Source organism: Pogona vitticeps, chromosome 4, assembly GCF_051106095.1.
Source record: "Pogona vitticeps strain Pit_001003342236 chromosome 4, PviZW2.1, whole genome shotgun sequence".
Lineage (NCBI taxonomy): Eukaryota > Metazoa > Chordata > Lepidosauria > Squamata > Agamidae > Pogona > Pogona vitticeps.
The window spans coordinates 129,388,997-129,416,870 of record NC_135786.1 but is presented as its reverse complement, the minus strand read 5'-3'; the positions used below and the strand labels follow the sequence as shown (position 1 = coordinate 129,416,870).

General features: G+C 41.5%; 1 protein-coding gene and 1 long non-coding RNA gene across 7 annotated transcripts in view; one reads left to right on the top strand and one right to left on the bottom strand.

Moving 5' to 3' along the window:
• Positions 1 to 194: 194 nt before the first annotated feature.
• On the top strand, positions 195 to 5,540 carry LOC140706787 (uncharacterized). Of its 2 annotated transcripts, XR_012086653.2 has the most exons (4): positions 195 to 293; positions 2,764 to 2,911; positions 3,683 to 3,743; positions 5,383 to 5,540. It is a non-coding gene; the product is annotated as an uncharacterized LOC140706787 (long non-coding RNA). The 2 variants fall into 2 exon arrangements; XR_013544695.1 differs by lacking the exon at positions 3,683 to 3,743.
• ARAP3 (ArfGAP with RhoGAP domain, ankyrin repeat and PH domain 3) overlaps positions 1,238 to 27,874 on the bottom strand; it is a 68,453-nt gene continuing 41,816 nt past the window's right edge. For 2 of the 5 annotated variants that reach the window (XR_013544686.1, XR_013544687.1), the window contains exons 21-34: positions 26,114 to 26,326; positions 23,283 to 23,388; positions 21,698 to 21,845; positions 21,519 to 21,587; positions 19,837 to 19,911; positions 19,405 to 19,519; positions 18,151 to 18,279; positions 15,773 to 15,906; positions 12,785 to 12,867; positions 12,020 to 12,055; positions 11,100 to 11,163; positions 5,040 to 6,051; positions 3,986 to 4,024; positions 1,238 to 2,664 (exon numbers count right to left, since the gene is read on the bottom strand). Coding sequence is in view for 3 of the 5 variants with exons in the window: in XM_078392474.1 (XP_078248600.1) it covers positions 1,993 to 2,664; positions 3,986 to 4,024; positions 5,040 to 5,177; positions 11,100 to 11,163; positions 12,020 to 12,055; positions 12,785 to 12,867; positions 15,773 to 15,906; positions 18,151 to 18,279; positions 19,405 to 19,519; positions 19,837 to 19,911; positions 21,519 to 21,587; positions 21,698 to 21,845; positions 23,283 to 23,388; positions 26,114 to 26,326 (2,021 nt within the window). In the remaining 2 variants the exon portion in view is untranslated. Of the gene's footprint in view, positions 2,665 to 3,985; positions 4,025 to 5,039; positions 6,889 to 11,099; positions 11,164 to 12,019; positions 12,056 to 12,784; positions 12,868 to 15,772; positions 15,907 to 18,150; positions 18,280 to 19,404; positions 19,520 to 19,836; positions 19,912 to 21,518; positions 21,588 to 21,697; positions 21,846 to 23,282; positions 23,389 to 26,113; positions 26,327 to 27,874 lie in introns of those variants that run through there. The other 3 variants (XM_078392474.1, XM_072998338.2, XM_078392475.1) reach the window with 2 other exon arrangements.

The following is a 27,874-nucleotide window of genomic DNA, read 5'->3' as shown; positions in this document are numbered from 1 at the left end:
GCTCTTCATTTTGCACCCAACAGCAGTCTCTCATGGTTCTCTTCCCTGGTACACCTGGGGAGGACTACAGTACCCCAGATGTACCCCAGATAGTAGCAGCAGGAGCACTCAAGGCTGCTTTGCCCATCCCTTTGCATGAGAAAATAATCTGTCCCTCTTTGTCACTTGTGGCATTCTAGCACCATCTTGTGGACTGAAGTCCTGCTATTCTTCCCATTCACAATTCACTTTTCTGCCTTCTTTTCAACCTGGGAGAACTAATGATATAAGGAGGGACACACAGTCCAGAACAGGTAAGGAATGGTTAGAAAGCACCTGGTTACACTAAATAAGTTCAGGGCTCCAGGTGCTAAAAGAACTTGAGGGTGTTGATGCAGAGATGTTTATAACCTTTGAGAATTCCTGGAAAACAACTGAAGTGATGAAAGATGGGAAGTGATGCAATGACCCAGACTTCAAAAACAGGAAACCTTCAGATGAACCAGTCTGACATTGATGTAAGGCAATATTTTGCCCCCCCCCCCGTTTTATCTGATTTATCTTGAAAGGCTCCCAAAAATGGACCCAAATCCAGAGTCCTAACTTGCACCTGCCAATCTACGTTGCTAGTTGCCTTTGAGAACCATCTGTATGGCCATGTCCCTCTACACCACTCACCAAGCACAAGGTACTTTGCTACAGAGATCAATCACTCGCCTCTGTAGAGACAGATCAATCACCTACAATTTCTTCTCCTCTGGCAGGGGAGACTACACATCCGTAGTTTTGGCACATAGTCCTAGGGGAGGATGGTGATGGTATGGGTGAGGCCAGCAAAACAAAGAATTGATCTGGGTGCTGAAGATAGAAGAAAAACATGTGTGGCCAGATTTCTTTACATGAAAACAACAGCTCAGTGGTTCAGGTATCTGACTGTGGAGCCAGAGGTTGGGAGTTCGATACTCCTCTGTGCCTACTAGAGAAAGGCTGGGCTTGATCATCCACAGGGCCCCTTCCAGCTCTGAAGTTCTAAGAGAGCACCTTCCAAAGTGCCAGAGAAAGGGGCCTTGCAGGCTCTACATCAGAGATCCCCATTTCAAATATTTGTGACTCATCAATTTACCTCCACCACTTCCTGCTCATACCCTGCGGCTCTAGTATCTGCAGTCACCTTGTCCTTGCACAGATGTGCTCCATGGTTCCAATGCATACGAAGCATTCTTTTCCAGACTGCACATTATAAACAAGCCTCTTGCTGTGCATTGTACAAAATTCCTTTAATCCAGTTATTAGTATAATAAATATTGCTGGAACTGCTTTCAGCAAGAGACTTAGACTTTATGGTTCTGCCAGAAATACATGCAGGCATATATATATACTCTGTGGTAAATAAAATTCTGTTACTGAGGTAATTGAAATGTTATACTATGAGCAGATGAAGTCTATGACATATACAAATTATACTAGTTGAGCAAACCTGCATAATTTAATCTTATTCTGTCTGTATTATTTTACATAACAATTTGCTTTCCCTCTGGGGTGAAGAAACTAAAGCTGTGCATCCAATGTTTCGTTACTTCTCAGACTATTGGGGTTTCAGCTGACATTGCAGAGAGATGTGGAGACAGAACTTCTAATAATAAGGCTATACATCTTGTAAATGAAAGCTGAAAGTTTCAGGAAGCTGAGACTTCCATTTAGTACCACTTTTGGCCTAGGAATTGTGGCCTAACACACAGGCCTGAGCATGTGATACTGCAAATGGTGTTGAGCTGGTAATGAGGGGCCAGGGCAAAGACACAGCATTCTTCTGAGAAACATTCTTCCACTTTCCACACTCCTTGCCACATACACCACACGCCCTACCTTTAGCTGGGAATTTAAATAGTAAAATATTTATAGGGGATGGTGAGAAAAGTGTAGAGAAGTAATTTCTTTAAGCCATACTTCCAGCAAGGATATCTGGTTATATTTGTGATGATGCAACCCAACAGAGACTCTAACCATTTATTATTAGGGCTCAGCAGCACCAGTGCTGAGTCCAGTCGTAGTATATGAGCTCCCAGTCCTCAGATCACACGATCCTTCCAGTGGATCCTGAGTCCCATCCTGTGAAAAGACATTGTTCATTCCTGATGCGATCGGTGTCTGGCATTCGTTCTTTCGAAGGAGTGCAGTGCTCAGCTCTTGCATGAGCTGGTCACTGATGGAGATGTCTGCCTGAAAGCTCTTCTTCCTGGTGTCTCTAGCCTGAGTCTCCCTTCCAGACAGAGGTTCATGATGGAGGGCAGATGTTATGGTTGGTGCGGCCTGGTCCCTGGCTGGGGCAGACAGTACTTGAGGCTTAGTCTGTATTTCTGCAGAAGCGCCTTGAGTAGTTCCATTACCTGAGAGTCTGTCTGTCTGGAGCTCCTTATCTAGGTCCTGAGGAAAGGCTTTCTCAAGGCAGGATGCTTTTGCTAAGCTTGTTCCAGATGATCTGGGAGCTGGACAGTGGGGCAGTAAGCCAGACACATCCTGCTTTGAGGAAGCAGATGCCTTCTTGGCTTCATCCACAGGAGGCAGCAGGGAGTAATTCACCTCTGGAAACCCGATGTCTGCGAAGTTGCCCACCTCCTCATAGACAGGCTCAGAGTCATCTGCCTCCTGCTGCTCCTCTAGTGAGTCCTGGTGCATCTTCATTGGCTGTGAAGGCCAAGACAAAAAGTGTGTCAACGTATCTCGTTATATTCCTTGGCTCTGAACATGTATTTTTTTCTACATACTGTACTTTGGACTCTTAAGGCTTAAACTGAGAAACTCAGCACCTGAAGCTGTGACCTAGCTCAATGAACCACAAAAAGCCAATTGAGGACCGCAAGAGAACAATATAGGCAGCTTTGGACCCTGAAGCTGGCAACCCTGGAATCCAAGCAGAATGGATCAGTCCCAGGTAGGAACCCTCGGAATTTGTCCTTCGTGTCCACCATGCTTGTGGCTCAGAAACTCGGAGCCTCCACAGCTGGCTTTGCTCCTGATCAGGATAAAGGTAGAGCAGCGATATGCCAGCATCCTTAACCTGGCTATGACTCTGATGAAGCTTTCTAGCTGCAAATGAAATACAAGTTGGGAAGTGAGGCCAAGCATCCCTATCTGACGTGTAAAGGCTACTAGAAAATCTGAGGAGGGACTAAGCTCGGATGTCCCCTGTTCTGGGATGGACCAGACCCAAACAGGATTAAATAGAAAGTTCTTTCCTAGGCTGTGTGTCTTCCATGGCACCACTGAACTTCCTTTCTGGCTGCTCCCCCCTCTAAGCCCCAGTTGACCTGGCTGTGGTGCCTTGTTCTTGGACAATGGTTTTTTTCTGACCAATAGACTTGCCAAATTGTTGTTGTTTAGTCGTTTAGTCGTGTCCGACTCTTCATGACCCCATGGACCAGATATCATACAGATATCATCTTGCCAAGATATCATACAGAAAACCTATCTGGCATGTTCCCCTTCCAGACGACAAAATAACATAATCTGAGGCGATCTTCTGTGCAAATGTTATTGGGGGAAAAACACACACACACAACTGAGCAGAAGAGCTGTACTTTTGTGGGGTCTTTTGATGAAAAGCAGATTTGTGCCCTACAGATTAGATCTGCCTTCTAAATGTCATCAGTAATTGGTGCCCAAAACTTGCTGCCTGAAGTAACTGTGTCATTTTGCTTCATAGGAGGGTTGCATCTATTTAATTCTGTGGACATGGTGTCATATTGGGCTGAGACTATAATTTGGTGAGTTTGGTGAAAAGGGGAACAACAAATCCACAACAAATCCCATTGTACCAATTGAGGTGGATCAACACACAGGTCACACATGGAAGAAAGAGCCCTACAGTGCTTCAGCCACAGGCCACTGGTGAATTAAAAGGGAAGATTTATGGCCTCTTCATAATTTTATGGCATTTGCTTTTAGAATTAACATGAGATTTACACTGTGATAGACTGTGATAAATAACAAAACTTTAGATACTTACAAAGAACATGGATAATGTCCTTCTCGTATGGAGGCGGTGCTGAAAACAAGATAAAAAATATGAAGCAGTTAATGTTACAGTATAGATGACCAAGGAGAGCAGAATAATTAGTATTAGGGTGTCACTTGGACAATGTAGCAGAGATTCAGACGTCTTCTTTGTACTACTCCCTTCTGCTGCATCCAATAGAGTACTATTTCTGGCATGCGGCTTCCTCCTTATAAAGAACACTAGAAGAAGGAGTTGTAAGGAAGCCTTCCAGTCTAACATGTGAAGAGAAAGATACCTACCAGTAACAAATGTATGGGAGAGCTACAGCAGATTGTTTGGCTAGGAAGAGTTTGTATGGAAGAAGTAAGCTGGATGTGTCACTGACATCAGGATTAGTAGCCCCTGATACTGACATCCTCATCCTCTATAAACTCAGGCTGCCACCTTCCCAAAATCCATAATTTCCCCCTTCCACTGCTTGGGCTTCTATTAAAAACAAACAAACACAGAGCCTTTCATATCGGTTCAGGCATGTGATTGCTTGAACTGATGCAGAAAAAGAGGACAAGCTGAGCACACCTAGGCATGCACACATACACAAAGTGATGCTTTGTGGAAGCACCTTCCCCTTCACCTCTTGCCTCATGAGGAAGGATAAGCGATGCACACACACATAAAGCTGTGCCAGCTCACACTCACAATGAGCAAAGCCACCCTCCATGGGCAAGAATCTCTTCTCTTTTTTAAACAGTTTCTCATCCTTTTGTTTTAACTGCCTAAGAATGGAGCTTCATAAAAACAGAGATAACAAGAGGAAATTGAGAAGATTGAGGAAGGAAAAGTGTTTTCACACCTTGCTAATGCAGTTGTTTGTAACAGCACCAGATGCAAGGCTATAAACAGAACTGCAAGTAAGAAGCTACAGCATCTTTCCCTCCTCTTTCCCTGTGTGGCCACTTAAGCTGAACAGATCTGAATTACCTAGTGCAGCTTCATAGTGAGGGAATGCAAGTGAATCTGGTGTTTCCCCTCACTGTGTAGTGGCACCCTAAAGGAGCCTTACCAAGGTCTGATTAGCAGAGAGCATGATGGGGTTGGTGCTGTCTCCACGTAGAGGGATCAGTGGCATGGTGCCAAACTTTTGCTTGGCCAAGTCAGAAGAAGAGCGTCGACGCAGGATGACTGGACGGATGCTGTCATGCTATATGAAGGGAAGAGAAAAATCGTTCCTTTTTATTACCATTCACGGCACCACTAGTTCAGCCACAACATGGCTTGTTTATAGCTTTTCTAGATTCCTGGTGTGAGCTCCGAATACTTAAAAATTTTCCATACAGAGATATCTGTAAACATCTATATTGTGATGATGTAAAACTTAATTTGGTTAAATCTCCTTTCTCTCATAGTCATTGGGAAAATGGCTTTGCTGTTCCAGTCTTGGGGAATTAGACAGTCCAGCACCTATGATGGAAGCAACAGTGGATGCACACAAATATTTTGTTGTGAAAACAGCCAAGCTTTGGCATTTACCTGGTCTGAGTGCTTACTAAAGGTTCAACTTACACATGGAGTGTCTGATTCTGCTTTCTTGTCCCCTGCCCTAACATGGCCCAGGGAGTTAGTTGTGGTTGCGCAGCAGGCAGTGATGGTGGTAGCTACAAGAGATCTAAGACACTGGGTCGAGATTATTCTTTTGCCAAGTGACTGTTGGCATTATTTCCACTAAGGACAAGCTCAGGACCAAAGGTATTATTATTTCACAGTGGGGAAATGAACAAAGATAGGTGTGCCAAATCCCGTAAAGGCAACTTCTTTATTAGCTGCTTTTAGGTTTTCATAAATGGAGATCAGACATTGCTTCTTTATCCCAGAAACATTGATGGATATAATCTGATACAAATATTCCCCACCCCATGATTAATTTAGTCTGCAAATCTCCAGTTTGATACTGGATCTGAACTTTAAAATGTCAGGATTACACCTTCTGGTTCAATCTTTGGACTCTTCTCTTTGTTAGGTCACAGAGTATGATGGCTCAACATCCTCTGAAGGGTCCTGCAGAACTTTATATACCTCTAGGGAAAAAAGTCAGAAGCCTGTGTTCATCATAGCTGGCCTTTATCTCAGTTAAGGATTAATTCCAGAATGAAATCAGACAACTTTTTCCAATCACATCAAAATTCATCTGGGTATCGAGGTATAAGTCTTTTTATTGTTGCAATAATTCCAGGCCACATCAGCTTGTATAATTCTATAAGCATTATTTATCTACATTGCTTTTATGTTTCATATGCAAAAAATTCTTCCTAAATATTTAAAGTCTTACAGCTATGGAAAAATGTAAGCACAAATGCTTAAAAATATATGGAAACTAAAATTAAGTTGCAGGCAGATGCTTAAGTCAGAATTCACTCCAAAATACAGACGCATAAAAAAGACAACCCCCCCAAACTACATCTTAGTTACATTCCAAAAATGCAAAAACTTTATTTATTTATTTTTATTTATTTAACTTATATGCCACCCACTCTACCCAAAGGTCTCTGGGCGGGTTACAACAATTAAAATACTGTACAACTAGTAGCCTAAAAAGGCACAATCAAAACAGCAAAACTCAGAGAATACATCTCTAAAATACCAAAGTTCTTAAAAGTAAGAATATATAAAGTAGAATTCATTTCTTAGGCTTTAAGCATATTTTAATAACAGATAGAGAAAATAGCTCTACGTGCTCACCCAGCCAATTGCTATTGCTGGAACTGCTACTGCTGCATGATTGATGTTGGTATCCAGTGTATGTAGTGTGTTGTGTTGCAGTAACAATGATGATGTGAGTGTGCCTTTGGCCTTCTATATTTCTTTCAGATGTTTACAAGTTCCCTTCAAACTGTAAACATTCTCTTTTTCAGGACCTCCAAGTAATAAGGGTCTGAGGCACCAGCAGAATTTTTTAAATAGGAATTTCCATTGCTTTTGCATCTCATGTAACATAAAATGCCTTTAACTCAGAATTTGGCAAGCTGCCATTATGTTGAAAAGCATAATTTTTTGACTAAGAAGGTTAGAACCCAGCAGTCTGTACCACCAGAATAGTAATTCACAGAACAAATTGCTGGTATTAACATAATAAGGACAACAAGTTACAGGTCCTGCAGATGTCATTTCTGATCATGTTGCACATTGCACTGCTCTGCTTATTACAAATCAATTATTTAAATGCATTTTCAATTCTATTTCATGGCTCAACTGTCAGTGACCTTGCTTGGCTGGCTAATTGTCTTGAAAAAACGTAGTAAACTGCTGTTCAAACCTCATTATAAAAAGCACTTTTCAGGGCTGCTTTTTCTACACCTCCTCTAAATTATTTTAATTTTGTACACACAGAATTTTGCCTCTTAACCTCTTTTCACAATCCCTACCTAGCTTGAACTCTGGAAAACTTGAAAGCTTGCATATTTGTAGCACTTTGCTTTATCATAAAAATAATTTATCCAGTTGGGGATATGTGGTTATGCACTGAGGATTCTGGAAGCAGCAATCCTGGATCCATATCAGCAGCAGAGGTAATTCCATTGTGATTCTGGAAAGGTTTGCTGCTCTTGTTCTTCCCCACCACTACAGTAAGCCATTGGATCCCTGAAGGGCCGAGAAGAGGAATAAATTGTGTGCCTGGGGTACTAAGGGCAGCAGGCTTATTTCAAGAAAAAGTGCTCACAAATAGAGGGTTGTCAAAGGACATTTGGCTAGGACTGGGATGATACAAATGAAAAACTCTATGCTGTGACAGAGGAGTGGGGAGTGGATATAGGAATGTTGGAAAGAGGAAAGAAGTATAAACAGTGAATTTAAAGAGTCAGGAATCCAGAAGAAGTTGGGGCTGCCAAAACAACAGCAACAAATAAACAAACTTTCACACAGGACCTATGGACATGCAAGAGAGCTTTTAAGACCAGTGTCCATGTTGTTGGTGGTCTTTTTATTAGGCCAGCTAAAAAGACATCACAATCTCTGTGCCAGCTTTTAAGATTAAAAAAAAATCTTCCTCATCAGTTGAGATGGTTCATCTTGGTTCGTGGCGTGTTAACTGTGACTACCCATGAATTTCCCTGGTGAACTGCCAAACCATGAATCAATTCATCAGTTCATTTGGCCTTTTTTTTTGACAGCCCCTGGGGTTATCTAAAAAAAGCTGAGCCCCCCACCCCCTCAGCCTGCCACCCCCCCTTCCCATTGCTGCTTACTTTGTCCTGCTACTTCCTCCTTCTCCACTGCCACTGAAACAGAAGCTAGGCTGCCAGAACAATGTTTTCTGTTCCGGCAGCCTAGCTTCCGTTCCATTGCAAAGAGCAGTGGGGAGGGCTTCCCTTTGGGCAAGCCTGACCAAAGCAATTCCCCTTCCCCACTGTTTGTAAAGACAGTGGGGGGGGGTGAATTGCTTCAGTCAGGCTTCCCCTGTCTTTCTATGCCATGCAGACACAGAATGACTGGGGAAGCCTGACCAAAGCAATCTCACTCCACCCTGCTGTTTGCAAAGATGGGGGTGGGGTGGAATCCCTTGAGTCAGACTTCCCTTGTCTTTCTATGTTGCATGGGCATAAAAAGATGGGAGAAGCCCGACTGAAGTGATCCCCCACCCGTGCTGTCTTTGAAAATACTGTACAGTGTGTGTGTGTGGGGAAATCCCTTGGGTCAGACTTCATCTGTCTTTCTATGCTCACACAGGCACAGAAAGACAGCCGAAGCCTGACTGAGGCAATCCCCCACCCTCATTGTCTTGAGGAAGCCGCCTGAAGGGAAAGCCCCTCTCTCTGCCTATGCTTCCAAGGAACTGTTGATCTGCAGGGGCATAAGCAGAGATGGACAGATGAAGGGACGAATATAAAAGGAATATAGTTGTTGCTTCGTATTCTTCAGGGTCTCAACCTCACAAATACAAAGCAACAAATACCTGACAAATCAAAAATTTTCATCGAATATTGCGATTCATTTTTATATTCATCCCCGTGTCTGATAAAAACTAGTGGAAGTAGCTGCTGCATTCTGTATAGTTCTTCTCACTAAAGAGCAACCTTTGCTTGAGACATGCAGGGGAGTCCCCATCCTACTCCGCCACTGAATCCTGGGATGTGATGAACATTTCCATTAGCAGCTCCAAGTGACTGCCTGCTGATCAACACATTTCCTCCTCAAGAGGGATGCTTCCTAGAGGCCCATCAACTAATTACAAAAAATGTCAAAGAAAAGATGTAACATTCCCACACATACCTGTTATTATAGGCAAAAACAACGTAGGGTACAAAGCTTTAGGTACAAAGCCTGCCGGTGTGTAATTGTTCCTTTTTTCAAACTGAGTTCAAACACTTTACCGTTACAGACAGAAAATTGTTGTAAAGCAAAATTTCTGTTATAATGGAATGCATATTTGATTATCTTTCTGAAATTCCTACCTGGACATGATAATTAACACACCAGGGAACTTCATGCTAGCAATCAAAGGCCTGGAGGAGAAAGCTCCAGAAGCTCTTTGTTTCAGTAAAGAGAAACACAGCCAGAATACTTCCTCACACCAAAATGAATAGGGTTAAAACAAATTTTTCGGGATAGCGTTATTCAAAACATTTTCCTCCCTCCCTACTTGTGACGTATGGTGGCAACTTTGAGTTAAAAATGACACAAATCAGGAAGCATCCTGGATAGAACTCCTACATCTGAAAAGAACTTTTGAAGAATCCTATTTGAGCTCAAGGCAAAAAAGCCCATCTGGCCCGGGGTCTTATTTTGCACACCAGCCAACCAGGTTCCCCAGGGGAAAGCTCACCAGCAGGAGATGGGCCACGGGAAAATTAACTTGATGGAAAACCAAGAATGCCTGAGCACAGCTTACCAGAATACTCTTACACCAACCCTGTTAAAATGAGGAGGTACTATGGAAAAGCATCACTCCACAGAGCTGCGTAGGAAAAGAAAAACTCTAGGCAGGACTGGTTTAAAGGGGGTGGCAGCTCTTTGCTAATATTTTCTGTCCACCCTTTAGTCTGCTACCCATAATCTAAACTGCTGCTCAGCCTCATCCTGACACACAGTGGGAAACATGTAAGTAAGGAGTAGGGGAAGCCTCCCTTCTCTGGCCCTCTCACTTTGTACTTGAAAAGTACTGGGAGAGATGGGCCTTTCCTCTCACTAGCCACTGAAACAAAGGGCGTTTTACTCAGGAAAATGTAAGTATGCACATACAGTAATCTCTAATGATCTATTCCTTTGATGTGAAAAGATAAGTTTTTCACTTAAAGCAGGAAAAAGTAAGCTTCAGCTAAGAACGGTACCTGCTAGTCACCTCAAGTTTTCTTCAGATGACAACTTCACGTACTGCATGTCCTCAGCACAAGGGCAAGTACATTGCTAAGAATGTGGCTACATTTGGAAAAGAACCTGAATTTGAATTGGGTTTAACATATTTTAAATAAGATTTTTAAAAGGATGAATATATGACACACAGAGAAGCCCAGATTTTTAACTCCAGGGTGGGTGTTATTTTGTTGGAAAGCAGATTATGGTATTTTGCTTTACTACCAGAGGGTTATTTATTTTAAGTTGGATGTAAAAATCAATTTAATTTGAATTGATTTGCTATATGTAGACCATGAAAGGACCATGTATGCCCAGGAAGGAAGGAACAGGAGGTGGCAATTGCATTCCAGTGGGAGAGAATGATCCCTCCTTCCCAAGTGTAGAAGCTCCTGCATTCCATGCATGTGTGTTGCTCTGTCCTCTGCTTGTTTTTTCCTCCTTTGCTGTGGCTCACAAAGTCCAATCATTTTTCAAAAAATTCTGTCATTGCAACAAGGAGGGAGGAAAGGTGGGTAAGAGGAAGGCTCTTTGCCAGCCACTGTAAATGAGGAACAAGCTTTATTTCATTAAGTGTAACCATGCTCCGAGACATGAAACTGTAAAATCCAGAAAATCTCTTTGGGGATGAATAATTGTATCAGAGAAAGCATCAGTGTTATGATCACTTATATACACATTTAACTAGTAGTTTACCTGAAAACAACTAAATGTACAAGGGTTTTGGATGAATGAAACTCTGCATGCTTATAGAAGAGAGTTTAAATTCATTACACACCTGAGCTTTCAGAATGCTGGTGGTCCAGTCCCACAGCTCGGATTGCCCTGTGCATGCCAAATACCTGTAGAACAGACATGGCCAGTTTATGCCAGCACAAAACACCCTTTGTCACACTTTCCCCACTGGCTCAACAGACTGTAGGACTTTAGGTCTGCAGTTTCTTCAGGGAAATGACTCCCCAGGATATTAGAACTGGCTTCTAGAAAAAGGTTAAAGGCCATTTTTCTATTCCTACCAATAGCTACCCAGATGTTTCTGGTCATTCAACTGGGAGAGGGGCATGGAGAAAAGATAGTTTGCTGATGCTTTTTGCCATCAGGATCTCAGAGATAACTTGCCACTAAATATGGAAGGCTCATATTCACCTGCATCTGGTTAAGTGTTGCAAATAAAACTAGCTAGCTTTTGAGATGCCACAAGACTCTTTGTTGTTTTTTTCCTTCTTGTTATTAAGGATGAGAAACTCAACAAGGAACCCCTCTACTCCAAAGTGCAAAGCAGAGAACGGCATGCTATCGTCTGTCTTGGGAGTAAAGGCCGGGAGCAGGGTTTATGTTATCTCTCCTCTCCAGTGTTGTCCAGTGGGCATGAGAACAGCAGGCACTAGCTTTGCATTGACCATAGCAATGTCCTCACCCATTTTGGAAGCATCCTCGAACACTTTATTCTTCTCTGAGGAACAGCACTCAGAAACTGAACTGAAAGTGCTCAGCATGCTACCTGCTCTTCTACTATGGAGAGAGGATGGCTTCCATGCACCATTTCCCCACTGAAATAATTCCAAGCAGAATTTGTGATAGACCCTTTCCAACCCTTCATGCCCGGGATGAGAAAAGCACAGAGAGGAAGGGGGGCCAAACTGAATGGCAGAAACAATCACCCCCATCGTCCTTGAGCAAAACAGAAAGGATACTCACAGCTGATGTTTTTCTAGGATGACAGTAAAACCCCACCTATAACGGAGATAAAGACAAAGTAAGACAAGCATTTAAAAGTAATGAAACTTAAATGAGACCTAGCTGCAGCAATTCTGGCTACTTAAACCCACAACTGCCAAGATGAAACAGTCTAACCTTAGCAGAACAATGCATAGCTGTTCTGGGGATCCCTACATATCCCCTCCCTGAGGCAGGGAGCTTGGCTTTATTCATTGCATAGCAGTAAATATGTATGCGCCCCTGTGCACGTAGGCAGAGACCTATGACCAACCACAGCTCTCTGCCCTACATAACTGTACACATTTGTTTCACACATACATTAAATATCAAAATGTCCCTGTAAAATATTTTGTAGATGCAGGCCTTGAAATAGCAAAGGGAAATGACATTTGGCAGGTTTCATATGAACATAAAAAGCTGCCATACCACTGGCCCATCCATCTAGCCCTGGAGAGTGTATCTGATGAGCAGCAACTCTCCAGTCTCAGGAAAGGAGCTTCCTAGTTATCAGTTTCCTCAGGTCCTTTAAGTACCACCCCTCTGCATATAGAGCATCAGCTTAAACCACTGACATATGCCTCATTCTGCTTGAGCCTAGGTATCTCAAAGTGGGTGGCATGGATTAGGTTTCACACAAAAAGGTAGTGCTCATTGCTAGGGCAGTAGTTGGTGCTCAAGCCACAGGCCAAGCTACAGCTCTCTCCACTGCACTCTACAATTCCAAAGGATCCTGGGGTCACTTACAGTGAAGGCGGTTTCAGTTTTTTTCGAATCCCCATGTAAACCTTAGCTGTGTCTAGCAGCCACTCCCGCTCTGGCTTGACACTCTGGGGAGAAAGAATAGCAATGTCATCCTCCATCCAAAGGTATAAGATGGCACAAGAGGCAGGAACTTGTTTGCTCTTTGGACTAGTAATCCTTCTGTTCACTTTTACTTCATTGCATTGAAAAATTGATTCTGTCACAATTTATATTCTCAGTTCAGTAAGCATCTTGAGCTAGGGGTCAGGAGGTTTCCCCACAGATTCCTCACTGTGCCTTGTAGGAGAAAAGCCAGCATGTGTATCCTTGGGCAGGCTGTATAACCTCAGGGTACACCCAGAAAAAGTAAATAATAAACCCTTTTGAGCTCTCTACAACTAGAAGTCCCTGGAAAGGATTGTCATAAGTCAGAACTGACTTGACAGTATGCAATTATTATGATATTACTGTTCTTTCTAATTGCAGGCATCAAACTGAACTCAAAAATGTTTGGTGTTTTGGTGGTATTGATATGAAGGAGGTGAAGGACAGAGTGGCTTTGGCTGCCAGATGGGCGGTATATAAATCAAATCAAATCAAATCAAATCAAATCAAATCAAATCAAATCAAATCAATCAATCAATCAATCAATCAATCAATCAATCAATCAATCAATCAATCAATCAATAAACAAACAAACAAATAAATAAATAAAATCTCCCCTGACTATATGTGGGAAGTATTTAAAAACAGTCTGGATTAATTACAAAGGATTTTCCAGATGTCCTGAATTACTATTAGACTTTCATATATAATATATGCTAGCTGGTACTGTTTGTCAATATATAAAGCCAACTAATGAAAGTGCCAGCACCCAGTTAGCTCTGGCAACCTGCTGCCATTGCCAATATAATAATGTTTATATTGATACTGTATGCTACACACTCCAGAGTGGTTCACATATGTCACTGGAACCTTTAAAACAATCTTGTAAGCTTGGCCAGTAATAATGTTCTCATTTGGTGGCAACTGGCAGAAAAATTGCAATCGCAAAAAGATCTTCGTAAAGCGGATTCATTGTAATGCGGGGCAATCGTTAAGCGAGGCACCACTGTAACAGTAAACTTGCAAGATGGGTGCTGAACCTGCAAGACTTTGACTTTGAGATTCACAGTGTAAAAGGGACTCAGAATGTGTTTGCTGACGCCTTGTTTCAAAGGCCAAATGACTAATGGGTGGATAAAAAGTTTGTAACATTGTATTAACTGTTCTGTTTGTATAATAATTATGAAATATCATTAAAATGCAGAGTTGCATGGATGTTGGTGAATTGAGAGGTGTTGGTGAGTATTCTTGTTAATGAAAAGGTAACGTAATGTAATTTTTATTGATGTAATAAGTAATGCAAGAGGCCTTTGGGTAGAGTGGGCGGCATATAAATTAAATAAATAAAATAAATAAATAAATTTATTAATGCAAATGTAATGTAATGTAATTTGTATTAATGTGAATAATGCAAACGGTTAATATGTCTTTGTTGATGTAAGAGTAATGTGATATATCCTTAGTGATGTAAATAATGTAAAAGGTTGATATTTGTATTCATATGCTAATTGCATAGACCAATGGGAGTGCTGGAGGGGCAGAGTCAGGAGGTATAAGAGGCTCAGCAGCAGCAGGAGGAGAGAGATAGGCATAGATAAGGTTTGGATAGGGTTTTGAGATGGAGAATTTGAGTGTTGTGAGAGTTTTGGAGTTTGGGCTCGAGAATGGTGGTTGAGGGTAGATAAAGAAGAATGTTTGCTTAAGAGTTAACAACATTGCTTGTTATGTCAACATATTTATCAATAAACAATTTCTATTTGGTTGTTTAAAATAACATATGGCCTGGACATATATCATTAATAATCAGAGGCCGCATGGAATTGTGACAAGAACATCCAGAACTGAGTGCTTGTCAAAAGATTTTCTGTTATCTAATCCTTTGTCATCTCCCGCCAACTTTCCCTTATGCTTTTTCTTCTTTTTTAAATCCAAGTTTTAAAATTCATCTTTTTTCTTTATTTAAACTTTTTGTATCTACTTTTTGTACCTGTTGACAGCAGCTGACACCGTGCCCTCTTTATGGTGGGCAAACCAAAGATGGAGGCCAGAGGGGCATAAACATCCTTAAAAATAGTAAAGATCCACTAGAGTTCTAGAAAGGCTTTTCTCTACTGCCTTATAGTAGCATTATGAACAGGCAGCACAGTTGAGCCTGGCATTGACATCAGTGGTTGGTGCCTGGCAGACTTGGACCCCTCATCCACCTTGGGGGTGCCAGCACAAGAAGAGGACACAGCATAGTCCTATGCAATGAGATTCCATTTCCTGACTAAATGTCTCAAGTTCTGCCATGAAATGTAGTAGCCTTTGAGACATAGCAGGAAGTCCCTGGTTTGTGATTGGAACTCACTGGACATCTAGCAGGGAGCAGAACCTTTTCAATTGTAATGGTGGCACTATTGAACACCCTCCGCCAAGAGGTCTGCCAGGCTCTGATGCTGCAGAGTTTCAAGCCAAATTCTGGCTTTTTCAGATAGCACAGTTCATTTATTTGTTTATTTATTTGCTTGGCCTTGGCTGCTGTGCACTTTAATATTTGATTACTAATCTAATAATTTAACCCCTGTTACTTGTTTTTGTTACCTTTTTTGTGCTGGATTATCTATCTATCTATCTATCTATCTATCTATCTATCTATCTATCTATCTATCTATCTATCTATCTATCTATCTATCTATCTATCTATCTATCTATCTATCTATCTATCTATCTATCTATCTATCTCATCTTTCTTTGTTTGCTGGTTTGAGTTTCTTTTTTAAATTGGTTTGTTGTAAGTTTGCTTTAATGATGGTGTTTTGTATTGTTCCCTTGTGTTGTTTACTGCACAGGGAGGCGAGATATGACAATATATAATGAATAGACAAGTCTGTGAGCTCGTTATACCCGTTTCTCTTTGAGCAGAAGCAACTTGCGGTCCTTGATGACAAAGTAGCGGTCCTGAAACTTGCTCCCAAGAAGCTTGGGTGATTCCTCACGACACTTCAGCAGACCACATTTGGGGCTCTCTCGTTTAGCACCTAGAATGGGATAAAGGTGACACTGGAGATGAGACTTTCACCAAGCAGTGCACTGCTTCATAACAAACCTACTGAGCAGAGGAATCACAGAGCCAGGTTAAATAATAGACATGTCATAGCTGCTTCAATCTACAGGTTTTGCGGTGAAGATGAATAAATGAAGTGGGAAGTTTCTTGCTGTCCTAAACCACAGGTCCATCTAGGAACCAGGGATGGATCTCATCAACTTACTGTAACATGAGCACCCTTAACTCTAGCTCCTAGGCCAGGTGGGGAACTACAAGGCCTTTCCATCCTGATTAGAAGTCATTTGCTAGGCTCTTCCCTATGATCTGTCCCCTTGCCTGTGTTGTAGAGAACAGCTGAGCAGTGAGGAAAAAGTGTCTCTGGAATATGAGTGTGTGTATGCATGTCTGGGTGTGATGCCCTATCTCACATTTTTTCCTCCAGCCCTATACTTCCCAAAGAAATTTCCTGTGCTCCAGTGCTCCAGCTAATAATTCTGTTACTTTAGACTGTACAGTGGTGCCTCGCTTAGCGATTGCCTCATTTAACTATGTATTCGCTTAGTGTTGTTTTTGGAGCGATTTTGCGCTCCGTTTAACAATGTTTCCTATGGGGAAAATTTGCATAGTGATGTTCGGGACCTTGCCTCGCTTAGCGATGACAGTTTTAGGTCCCCTATTTTGCTTAGCGATGTTCCGTTTTCGCTATTTTTAAAGTGTCTTAAAAGGTTCAAAAACGGTTTTAAATGTTTGGGATCATTCGTGCACCTTCTAAAACGTGTGCAAACTTAATTTGGCTTTGTTCTAACTTCGTTAATTTGTGGTGAATTTTTCCCCCCATTGAAATACATTGAACCCGATTTTGACAGCTGTCAAACGGGCACTTCAATGCTTTCCAATGGGGGGGGGAATTCACCAAAAATTAATGAAGACTCAGAACAAAGCCAAATTAAGTTTGCACATGTTTTACAAGGTGCTCTAACGAATCCAAGCATTTAAAACAGTTTCTGACTCTTCGTTAATTTTTTGTGAATTCCCCCCCATTGGAAAGCATTTAACCCGATTTTGACAGCTGTCAAAATCGGGTTCAATGCATTTCCAATGGGGGGGGGGAATTCGCTAAAAATTAACGAAGAATCAGAACAAAGCCAAATTAAGTTTGCACACGTTTTAGAAGGTGCACTAATGATCCCAAGCATTTAAAATCGTTTCTGACTCATCGTTAATTTTTGGTGAATTCCCCCCCCCATTGGAAAGCATTGAACTGCAGGTTTGACAGCTGTCAAAATCGGGTTCAATGCATTTCAATGGGGGGGGGAATTCACCAAAAATTAACGAAGAGTCAGAACAAAGCCAAATTAAGTTTGCACACGTTTTAGAAGGTGCACTAATTATCCCAAGCATTTAAAAACGTTTTTGACCCTTTTAAGACACACTTAAAATTGCAAAAACGGACATCGCAAAACCATTGGAATGCATTGAATAGGCTTCAATGCATTCCAATGGGGGGATACATTGTTTCGCTTAGCGATGTTTCCTATGGCCATTTTCGCTTAAGGACGGTACAGTGGGGGCTTGATCTTGAGAACTTAATCTGTATTGGAAGGCGGTTCTCAAGTCAAAAAGTCTGTAAGTCAAGTCTCCATTGACCTACAGTGCATTGAAAACTGATTAATCCCGTAACAGGCTGTTTTTGTTCCATTTTGTTTTTTTTCTGGTCTGTAAGTCAAATCTCAGTCTGCAAGTCAAACCTAAATTTTGCAGCCAGAGAAGTCTGTAACTCAAAAAGTCTGTAAGTCAAGTCGTCTGTAAGTCAAGGGTCCACTGTAATCCGTTCCCATTGGAACGGATTAACCAGTTTTCAATGCATTCCTATGGGAAATGGTGTTTCGCTTAGCAATGTTTTCCCATAGCGATGTTTTTTTGGAACCAATTAACATCGTTAAGCGAGGCACCACTGTATATTTAAACCATATATATATATGGACACTTGGCCAACTTATTCAGACATAAGAAGCTGTTGATGAATTATTGAACCAGACCACTGGCCCACCTACTCCAGCACTGCCTCCTGTGACTGGCAGTGACTGTCTGGAGTTTCAAGTCAAAATAATTCCCCACTTGTGCATCCCAGACCCTCTTCACTTATACAGAACAGGCAAAGGTTGTCAAAAGGTTGACTTGCTTGTCTCAAAGGCCTCAACATGCAAGACTATCTCCAAAGGGCAGATGTACTCACCTGTGAAAAGGCAGCTGCCTTCCTGGATGGACACCTTTTTCACTAGCAAATAGGCAGAGCTGGGTTTGGACAGCTTACACCACTGTAGGGCTTGCTCTAGAACCTTCTCTTTGGGGTGCAGTGGGCGCTCTGAAAAAGAATGGCCAGAAGATGGTCAGGGGTCCACTGTGTGCATATTTGAGTTGGGTTGGGGTGTACATCTAATAGTGCCATCCGCCCAAGGATACTTTCCCAGAGCATTATCAGAGGATCAAGGGTGCTTTTCAATTTGACTTGTGGATGCAAGCAGGAAGATACAGAAGTAAGCATTCTATATTTCACAGACTTTCATTTGGAAGATATCTTGGAGGTCATATGGTCTAAACCACTGCTCAACTCAGGACCTAAATTAAACTACAGCACCCCATTAGATGGCTGCATGGTCTCTGCTTAAGCATTTTCAGTAAAGGAGAGTCCATCATCTCCAAAGATGTCTGTTCCACTATTAAACAGCAATTACATTTAGGAAGTTTCTCTTATGTTTAGCCAAAACTGCTTCTGCAATTTTCAGCACTGTTTAAATCCTGTCCTCTCATGTAAAACAGAGCATCTGTACTACCTTCTCTGACACAGTCATCAGATATTTGAAGACTCAGTCACACACCTCCGTAGTCTTCTTTAGTTAAAACACACACAATGTTTCATTCATTTCTTACAGGACATGTTTCCAGACTGCTCCCAGCCTCCCCCTCCTTTGGACGTGGTTCATAGGGATGTACTCTTTCATGTTTTTGCACTTCAGCTCCTGCTATCTTCCAGTGTCCTCTTACTTCCTGTTGCTGATTTTTTTTTAAAAAAAGGTAACTGCAGTGTTACTTCCTGGGAATTGTACTCTCACATTAGGCTTTACAGAGGGTGTCTCCCAAAGAACTATGGCTCTCGGGAAGCTCCACAGCAGCTTCCCTTTTCTTTTCCCCCCCAAATGCCCAGACTTCCAAGAACTGAAGTCCTAAAACACAAAAACACACACTCCTACATTTGCTTCACTTTGTTTGCATTCTTCATAAACTGTGGAAAGCATAATTGAACCTAGGACCACAAGTGCATTGAAACTTAATTACCACCTGGAGCCTTGTGGGGTGTTTTAATGGAAAGGTACAATATAAATGTTTTAGTAAACATTGGAAATATGTTTAGACACATAGGATCTGAAATACATCTACAGCCATATTCTTAAAGGCAACATAAAGGTACAGTATTGCCACATCCACTTACCTAACTCTCCATTCTCTAAGACCTCAAAGGTCAGCCAGATGTCCAGACTGGCAGCCACATTTCGCATTTCCAGCACTTGATTTGTCAGTTCTTCTGCCCTCATTATTGGGGACACCTGTAAGGAGAGTTTAGAGTCAGCCAATCCAAAGGCTAAAACACTGCTATGTGGCCAAAGGGAAGATGCGTAATTGGATATAAGATATATTGATGCACCATGGTCTGCAGTCCATTTATACACGTCAGCATGAGAGAAAAGTAGCCACTTCAACAATAGCTGTGAGGGTCCTTCTTCCCAGTCTTAGAAAAGGCAAAGGCTCTGACTGATCCAAGGGATTTCCTGATGCAAAGCAACTTCGCATTATTTCTCTTCCTGTAGGTAAGGCCAGTTGCTCCATTCTTCTCATAAATCCTAGGTCACACTTGTTTGCTCACCTTAAGAGTGATGCAACAGTCAGGATTCTTCTGCTCCAGGTAGACCTCCAGAATGATATCACCAGCCTGGGAAAGCTGTGGGAGAAAAGGTGAAGCAGAAATGAATATGGCTTGGGTTGGGCGGGGTGGGTGGGTGGCAGACAAATATGTGGGAATAATAGGAGCCTTGCGAGATGGTTAGAAAATGAGATTGAACATCAATGGCTCATGGTGCCATTTTTACATGGCTCTGGAGACCAGAGTATGAATAGGAGAATTGGAACTCTACTCACAGCTCCTGTCCAGCATCTTCCAGCAGTATGTGTACCTGAATACCAGAATGGCAATGCCCTGAGTAATATGTGAGTATTACCAACTGCTAGGTGAGGTTTAAGAACACATATTGTTCTCTAGATGATTGCAACATCAAACAACGACTCTGTGGCTGAACTGTTGTGCAACTTTATGCCACAAAAAGCTAATGATGCCATCAACTGTGGTAGTTTTTTCAGAGGTGGGATTCAGCAGGTTCGCACCTATTCTATAGAACCGATTCCTAAATGTACTATTGGTTCTTAGAACCGTTTGTTGGCCTGAGATGAATGAAGGAGGAGGGGCCAGGTGACCAGCGACGAGCGGGGTGAGGGGGCACAATTAGCTGCCTCCCTTCCTGCGCCACACTGAGCCGGCTGAGGTGGGGTGTGGGTGAGAGAGATAAAGCCCTGGAAAGAGCAGAGGTGTCAATGGGGGAAAGGGGGGTCGAGGATAAGTCCTTGACGTCACTGGAGGAAAGCTCATGGCTTTGAGGCAGAGAGGGGGGTGATTGACAAGGCATGAGGGCAGGACACAGAGGGAAAAGGTTTTGGGGTGAGACCACTTCAGTCAAACACCCAACCGTCCTCATTTTACTATGATTTTTTTCAAGTTAAAGGTACCACATAAGACTGTTGCTTATGTGGTACCTTTTTTTTAAATGTCCTGGGTATGTATGTATGTATGTATGTATGTATGTATGTATGTATGTATGTATGTATGTATGTATGTATGTATGTATGTATGTATGTATGTATGTATTTATTTATTTATTTATTTATTTATTTATTTATTTATTTATTTATTTATTTATTTATTTATCATTAGGACATAGAACCTGTTAATTTATTTGAATCCCACCACTGAGTTTTTTGCAGATTAAAATGTCCAGGTCCCACCCCCACTCCACCTGAAGGTCCTGAGGCTCTCATGTGATGCCTTTCATAGTGGGGTAGCTGACAGGATGATATTACTGCAGGTGGCAAATTTCAGAAAGTAAAGTAAAGATGGTCTCCCATCTTGCAGTCTCCAGTGACTTGGAACTTTGGGAGGGATGGGAAATTTTTAATCTCTTAAAAGCCGCCATGATTTATTACATCATCAGCCTTGTGAGGCATAAATACACAACAGGATTTCAGCTATAGTGCTTATGTATGTGTATGAAACAGAAAGGGCGGGGAGAGTAAGCATGGAACATTCTTTACCTCATCTCATGCTAATTTAAACACAGTACATTACAAGGGAGTGATTCACAAATTCAGCTGCAAATAATCAAACTTTTACTAAGGCAGTGATTCTGAGTCTTTAAAAGATTTCTCTCTGGCTGCTGCTGCAGCCAGTGTACCTGCTGAGCAATATGCTGAAAGGATGGATAGGAGGAGCTGTAGTACCTGCACGTCTCTCCAAGTAGTAATCAAACTGTTCTCTAGATCCATCTGCAACACCTGGTCTTCATCAATCTGTGAGACAGAAAAAAAATATATGTAGTGAACACATATTAGCAAAGCAGAGGAAACATATATGAAGCAGAAGTGGAAGAGGGGCTGAGAAAACAGGCAGGGGAACTCACATTGAAGATGTGAACATAGTTGCCAATGAGGTCTTCCATCACTTTAACCTCATGTTCTCCCTTTCCATCTGTCTGGAAGAGGCTGGGTGCAAAAAGGAGAGCCAGGTTCTTGGTGGTCATTTGGTTCAGGCCAGCACATTTCTGTACCCTGCAACAGGAGATTGAAAAACACAAGAAAGGATGTGGTTGATGTGCTGACACAGTGAAGGGAGGAACAGCTTTGACACATAGTGCACCTCCAAGCATTGCATTCTAAGATGTCTGACAAAGTGGATTTATTCATGAAAGCTCACATTGGAATTAGTCCTAAGGTGCCACTAACACTCTTGTGTTTTGCTTTTTTTATTCTTTTTTGTTTTTGTCTGAATATTTCTGTGACCTGCATTTGCATTGTATCTTCCGTTTTCCTTTATGCCCAGGTGTTTATGCTCTGCTTCCTTTTCTCTCAGATGCCCAATTCTTCTCCATGTGGGTGAAAAGGCTGCTTATTGGATCTTCCTCTCTCTGAAACCACCAGCATTCTCAATATCTTTCTTGAAAGATGGAGAATGCTGTGAAAGCACAGGAGCATCCCCCCCCCCACATTTCTTTCACTAAATGTGAGTGAAATGGAAGGAATGTTATTCAGAAAGATAACAGCAAAATTAGGCACAGTTATTTGGAGAGCTTGTTTTCCAGTCCATGCACCTATTTGTCCTGGCATGGACTAAATGTGTGCATGTGTGTGTGTGCACGCATGCTGATATATAGCAGAGAGGGATAGCTGCATGTATTTAATTAAGTTAATTTCAGCTAGCCTTAAGAAGTGGCTGTTCCACACTGATAACGACAGACTGGACACCACATTTCACTGATTCAAATTTGAATGTGGAGAAGACAGTTAAAACTTCATCTATGGGACAGATGCATGCAAAGTTGTTTTACTAAGTCTGGAGAAGTGGCTTGAATATATAGTATGCTGCCCAGGTGTGTCATTGGTTTTAAGATTAAAAAAGCAACTGGAACTGGGCGGGGGAGGGGGAGAGAATTTGGGATGGGACTGTAGCATTGCAGAGAAGACCTTTAATCCCCCTCCCTCCATACCATCTTTTGGATTTCAGTCATCCCTGAGGTGCTACTAAATGCAGAAAAGTGAACAGGGAAAAACCCAGACAAAAATCCTGTAGTGCACCTGTCCATTTTAAATCTGCAATTCCTACTGCCATCCTAGGGAAAATATCCATCAGAGAAGTGATATGTGGGTCAAAATGAGTCTTGAGTATTTAAAAGTTTAGAACATTCATTCCGTCTAGTTATTATACAGGCCAATCAAATCACCTTCTCACAATCAGCTTATTAAAAGAGAATCAGACTTATCTATTTATCACCCCATGTCTTATTGCACGGTATTAAACATTACAGTTCCTTCAGTATTTTACCTGCTGTTATGAAGGATGCATATGAGAGTCATTTCAGCCCTTGATGGAAAAAGCTACACAAGTATCTGAGAAGTGCTTTCTTTTAATTGAAACACCTGCAAGAGCAGCTCTGGGTAAGCAAGAAAGGACACATTGAAAGTGAGCAGTGAAAGAGAGGCTAGACCAACCGGTACAGGTGGCCAATCAGAGCAGCCAGGGTCCTGCGGTTGAGGTGGGGCAAGCAGTTTATCAGCTCCTTATATCGCTCCAAACGTTGGGACTTCTGCGCAATTTCTGGGAGGAAGAAACAGAAAATTATATCTTCTTAAATATACTACTTATAAAATTTCAAGCATGGTTATATATTATTTTGATTAAATATTATTATCTAATGATGAAAGTTTGACATGTGCTGACGTCATGTCTCATAACCTCTCTCGCTCCAGCTTCCAACTTCCTCAGATTCAGATGTCAAAAAGCCCTCATTCAAGGAGTTATCTTCTCTTACTTTGGGACCTTCCAAACCATAACATGTTGCTCTGCTGGACTGCACAGAGACAGAAGACCTATTCCTGATGCACATATCAGCTCCATGATATAAAGCATGGGTTGGCAACCTCCAGAAGTCCAGAGGCCATATGCCACCCATTTGTGGGCCTTAGAAGGCTATACCTGTGATCCCCACTCTCAATTTTTTTCTTTCAAAATTGGGTGTATTTTTTTTGTTACACAAAGACCCAATTTTTACTCAGATGAAAATGTTGGTGCTTCAGAGGCCAATCATTTTCTTTAAAAACATTTTTACAGTGCAAGGGTGAGGCAATCCAGGGGTGGGGAAACACCCTCAAAACATGGCAAAACTGCTTCTGGGCGGGGCTTTGTTGCGGTACTGCCAGTAGCTCCAGAGAAGAGCTCTCTCTGGAAAAACTGGATCCCCTTTTTGAAATGGGGATCCAAGGAGAGTCTAGGAGAAGTCTCTCTGAAGCAGATGGTGAGCAGCAGAAGGAGAAGAAAGGGATGCAAACCCGGACTTCTTCCCTCTGAAGAAATCACCCACACGGATCGGAGTGGGCGCCATATTTGGCACGGAGCCATGAGTAACCCTTTATCGGGGAGAGGAGAACAACCAATATAAGCTTAAAATATATAACAACTAAATAAGCTGAAGCCTTTGATTTATGAAACATCCCCATTAAGCTGAAAATAAGAATGAAAATATTTGGCTGAAAGAAGAAAAGCAGCGGCGAGCCAATCTTACCAGTCTGCCTCAAAAGCAAAACTAACTCTCCTCCCCAAGTGAACTCTTAATATAGCAGGCTGATTTCAAAGCCGAGAGAGTGAGACAGAAAAATAAATCTTATGTTTCTGGGAAAGAATCCCAGATGGTTCTAATGCCATCGGACAGGATTTAAGAGACTTGAGTTTCGTGAATGCAGTTTGGATGGGACATATTTCTCTTTGCCTTTTCCTGGACTCTGAATTGTTAATAACAGAATCTGGTTGTTTTCTGGAGAAGAAAGAAGGAGCTGACGTGGTTAACTGGACTGAGGAGCATCAAGGGGTTAATGGAAAGATCATAAAACGGGCTTGAAGGACAGCTACTGGACAGTTTGAGACTCTGTGATTGTTGTTTTGTTTGCCGGACTGCGTGTGAGACTGATAACAGAAGCTTGCTAAACTCTGGAGAAGAAGAAATAATTGTGCCACGGTTCTATTTGATTTTGAATTTTCTGGGTTAAAAGTTTATTTTTATATTATGATATTTGGATAAAGATTGGAGGGAGATCTAAGGGGAGGTTTATAACTAGGGGTTTGGATTGTTGATAAAATTGTGGAAATTGTTCAAGGATGTGGTTAAGGGCATAGTATTATTTATACAAACCCCATTCATTGGTAAGCCTGAGAGGGTTTCCAAAAATTTAAGACAACAAATGGAGACTTGGTCTGTTCAATCCCAAAGTGGTACAAGAAATAGAAAAGGAATTGCAGATTACTATGCAAAAGATAATAACAGGGTTTCAGCAAGTACATGAAGGTCTTAGCAAAATAGAAGATCTGATGAAAGTGACGAAAGAGGGGACATTAGATGCCAAACAAAACTTAAATGAAGCTGCACAAACTTTAGAACCGACTTTATTGGGCATGACACCAGGTAACATAGATGGGATAGAGAGTTATCCAGTGACCTATGCAGCTTCCAAAATTGAAAAGCATTATGTTAAAAATCTCAAGAAAGAGACACTGAAACAAGAGAATCTTATTGTGACAATATGGGAAGTGACAAAAATGGATATTCCTTCCTTCAAAAGGAAACTGAACGATGGGATGTATTGTATAAATGGCTGCAGTTACCAGATAGTGTTGGAGTAACATAGAATTAAACTAAAATTAAATGATAAGATGAAAGCAGGAGGGTAATCAAACTGTGAAAAAGCAAAAAGTTGGTCTGTTATTGTAATATGAATTGATTGGATGATGGTATACTCTGTGTTCTCCTGTCCCCCTAACCTTTTTCCCCCTCTTCCCTATTCTCCCTTACTTTTGTATTCCCTACCCTGTCCTTAAATAAATACTTAAATAATTAAAAAAAAAAACGTGGCAAAACTGCTTCCATATCCCTAGGGGGAGATTTTGAGTATGCCCCCTATTTTTAAACATATATCTTTTAGAGTGCAGGGGTACTGGGGGCAAGAGCTCTATAGGCCACTATAGAGGAATGCTTTTCTTTTCTTTTTTTGTAAAAGTGAGCTTAAAATCTGGTTCATGGCAAACTGCAATCTGCAATGTTTTCTTTGACGGCAAATTTACAATAAGATCTAGGATGTGAAAAGAGGCTCTAGCACAAGTGTGGGCAACCTGAGGCCCTCTGGTTGTTGCTGAACTGCAATGCCCATCAACTCTAGCTCCTGCAACTAACTGTGAGAGGTAATGGGACTTGCAGCCAAACAATACGTGGAGGGCCTCAAGCATCCCAGCCCCGTCCTTGGCGCTAAATGGTGTAGCACATCAAGGCCAGTACCTGCAGCTTCCTTCCACTGGGGGTGCAGGTATGTGGTAAAGACAGGATCTTCCAGTTCTCGGAAAAACCTCTTCAGTACATCCGTCACATCTTCAATAAAATTATCACTAATGCGGAGCTTGACATTTCGGGCATCTCGTCGGAATTCATCCATCAAAAGCTTGATGCGGGACTTGGCTCCATTCTTCCGATAAATGCCTTCATGTTGCAGCCCTGGCAGAGAAAAAAGGTCAAGTCCAGACATTAGACTTTGAGCAAAAAACCAAAACAAATCACAGAAACAAGAGTGAGTTCTCCCTGCTAGCTCACTTCTTCAGCCAGTGATTTCAGCAGAGACATTCTTGATTGGTAGTTCATCTCATTCCAGTGCCTTGGGGGCAGGTGATGAAAGCAGAGTCTTTGTACCCCAACAGAACAGAATAAAATCAAACCAAACCCATTTCACTCTATTGACTTTCCAAAGGGTTTTTATGACTAAAGTAATGAAAAAGGTTTAATTGAACTCTTGCTTCACATACAGTAATCAAATATATTATTGCCTCGGTTAGCGAGCAGTGGCAATGAAGCCCTGAAATGAATCCTACACTCTCTTCCCAAATAGGGGGAAAGAGGGAGGAACAAATAGACAGTCTGGCTGATTGTAAACAGTACCAAAGAAAACTATTCTGAGTCTATGAATCTATGACTAGATTCACACTGTGTATGAAACTCAGTTGCATATATGTTTTCATCAACTTTTTTTGGATTCAGGACAGCTGTTAAAGAAGATGTCTGTCCTAGGATTGTTATAAGAAATCTGTCAAGCACAGACCAAATCAATACCAAGTCAAATGTTTAACTGTTGTTAGCTTATTCTTCAATATATTTAAAAGTAAATGTTCTTAAAGTTTACTATGACTCAATGGATTATTCATAATCTGTGTGGGTTTTTTTATACTTACACTTAATCTGCAGTATGTAAACTCTCATAAATTTCAACAGCTTGCATATCAGACATTTAATCTGAAGTGGCCTACCACTGTTCACTCACATTTAATCAAAACAAACAACAGAACAAACCCAACACCAGACAACAAGTTTGCCTGAACACTACATTCAGTGTATATGGAGTAGGTGCATATGCAGAGCATCTTTTTCCACATCTGACTAGTGATAATAGTTTCAAAGACAACTGTGTCAGATTGCACTACCAGAAGGGAGTGTGGTGAAAGTACTGCTAAGCCTATCGGGGCTACTGACCTTTCCTTGAAGAGCTTCCTTACATCTTCTCCCTGGTAACTGGTTCCTGGTCACTGGTGACAGAGCATAATTGAACTGCTCCTTAATCAGCCCTCTGTTCATCAGTCCACCAGGCTTTAGGACAGGGTCTACTTAACTATTTCTTCCTGTTCATTTCTTAAAACAGCAGTCTTGCACTAACAAAATTAAATTTAAAAAGTAATAAAAGGAGCCAATAATTAAAGTTCTCTGCAGAACAGATGACTAATTAATACTGCAGAAGCTTAGTGAAAAACAAACTCATTACTGGCTCCAAGCTGCATATATTACAGGTGAAAGGGGCATGCGTATGCAAGTTTGCAAATCACCCAGGGGATGTACTGTCCAACATTTTAGGTAGAGTAGAAAAATTCCACTGTGGTCCATGGGATTATGTGTTAGCGAATGTACATAATTACATAATTGCAGCTTTACAGAAAATGACCTTTCAAACATGGTATATTAAATACATCTCTTTCCAAAAACTTTTTTTTTTGCTTTATG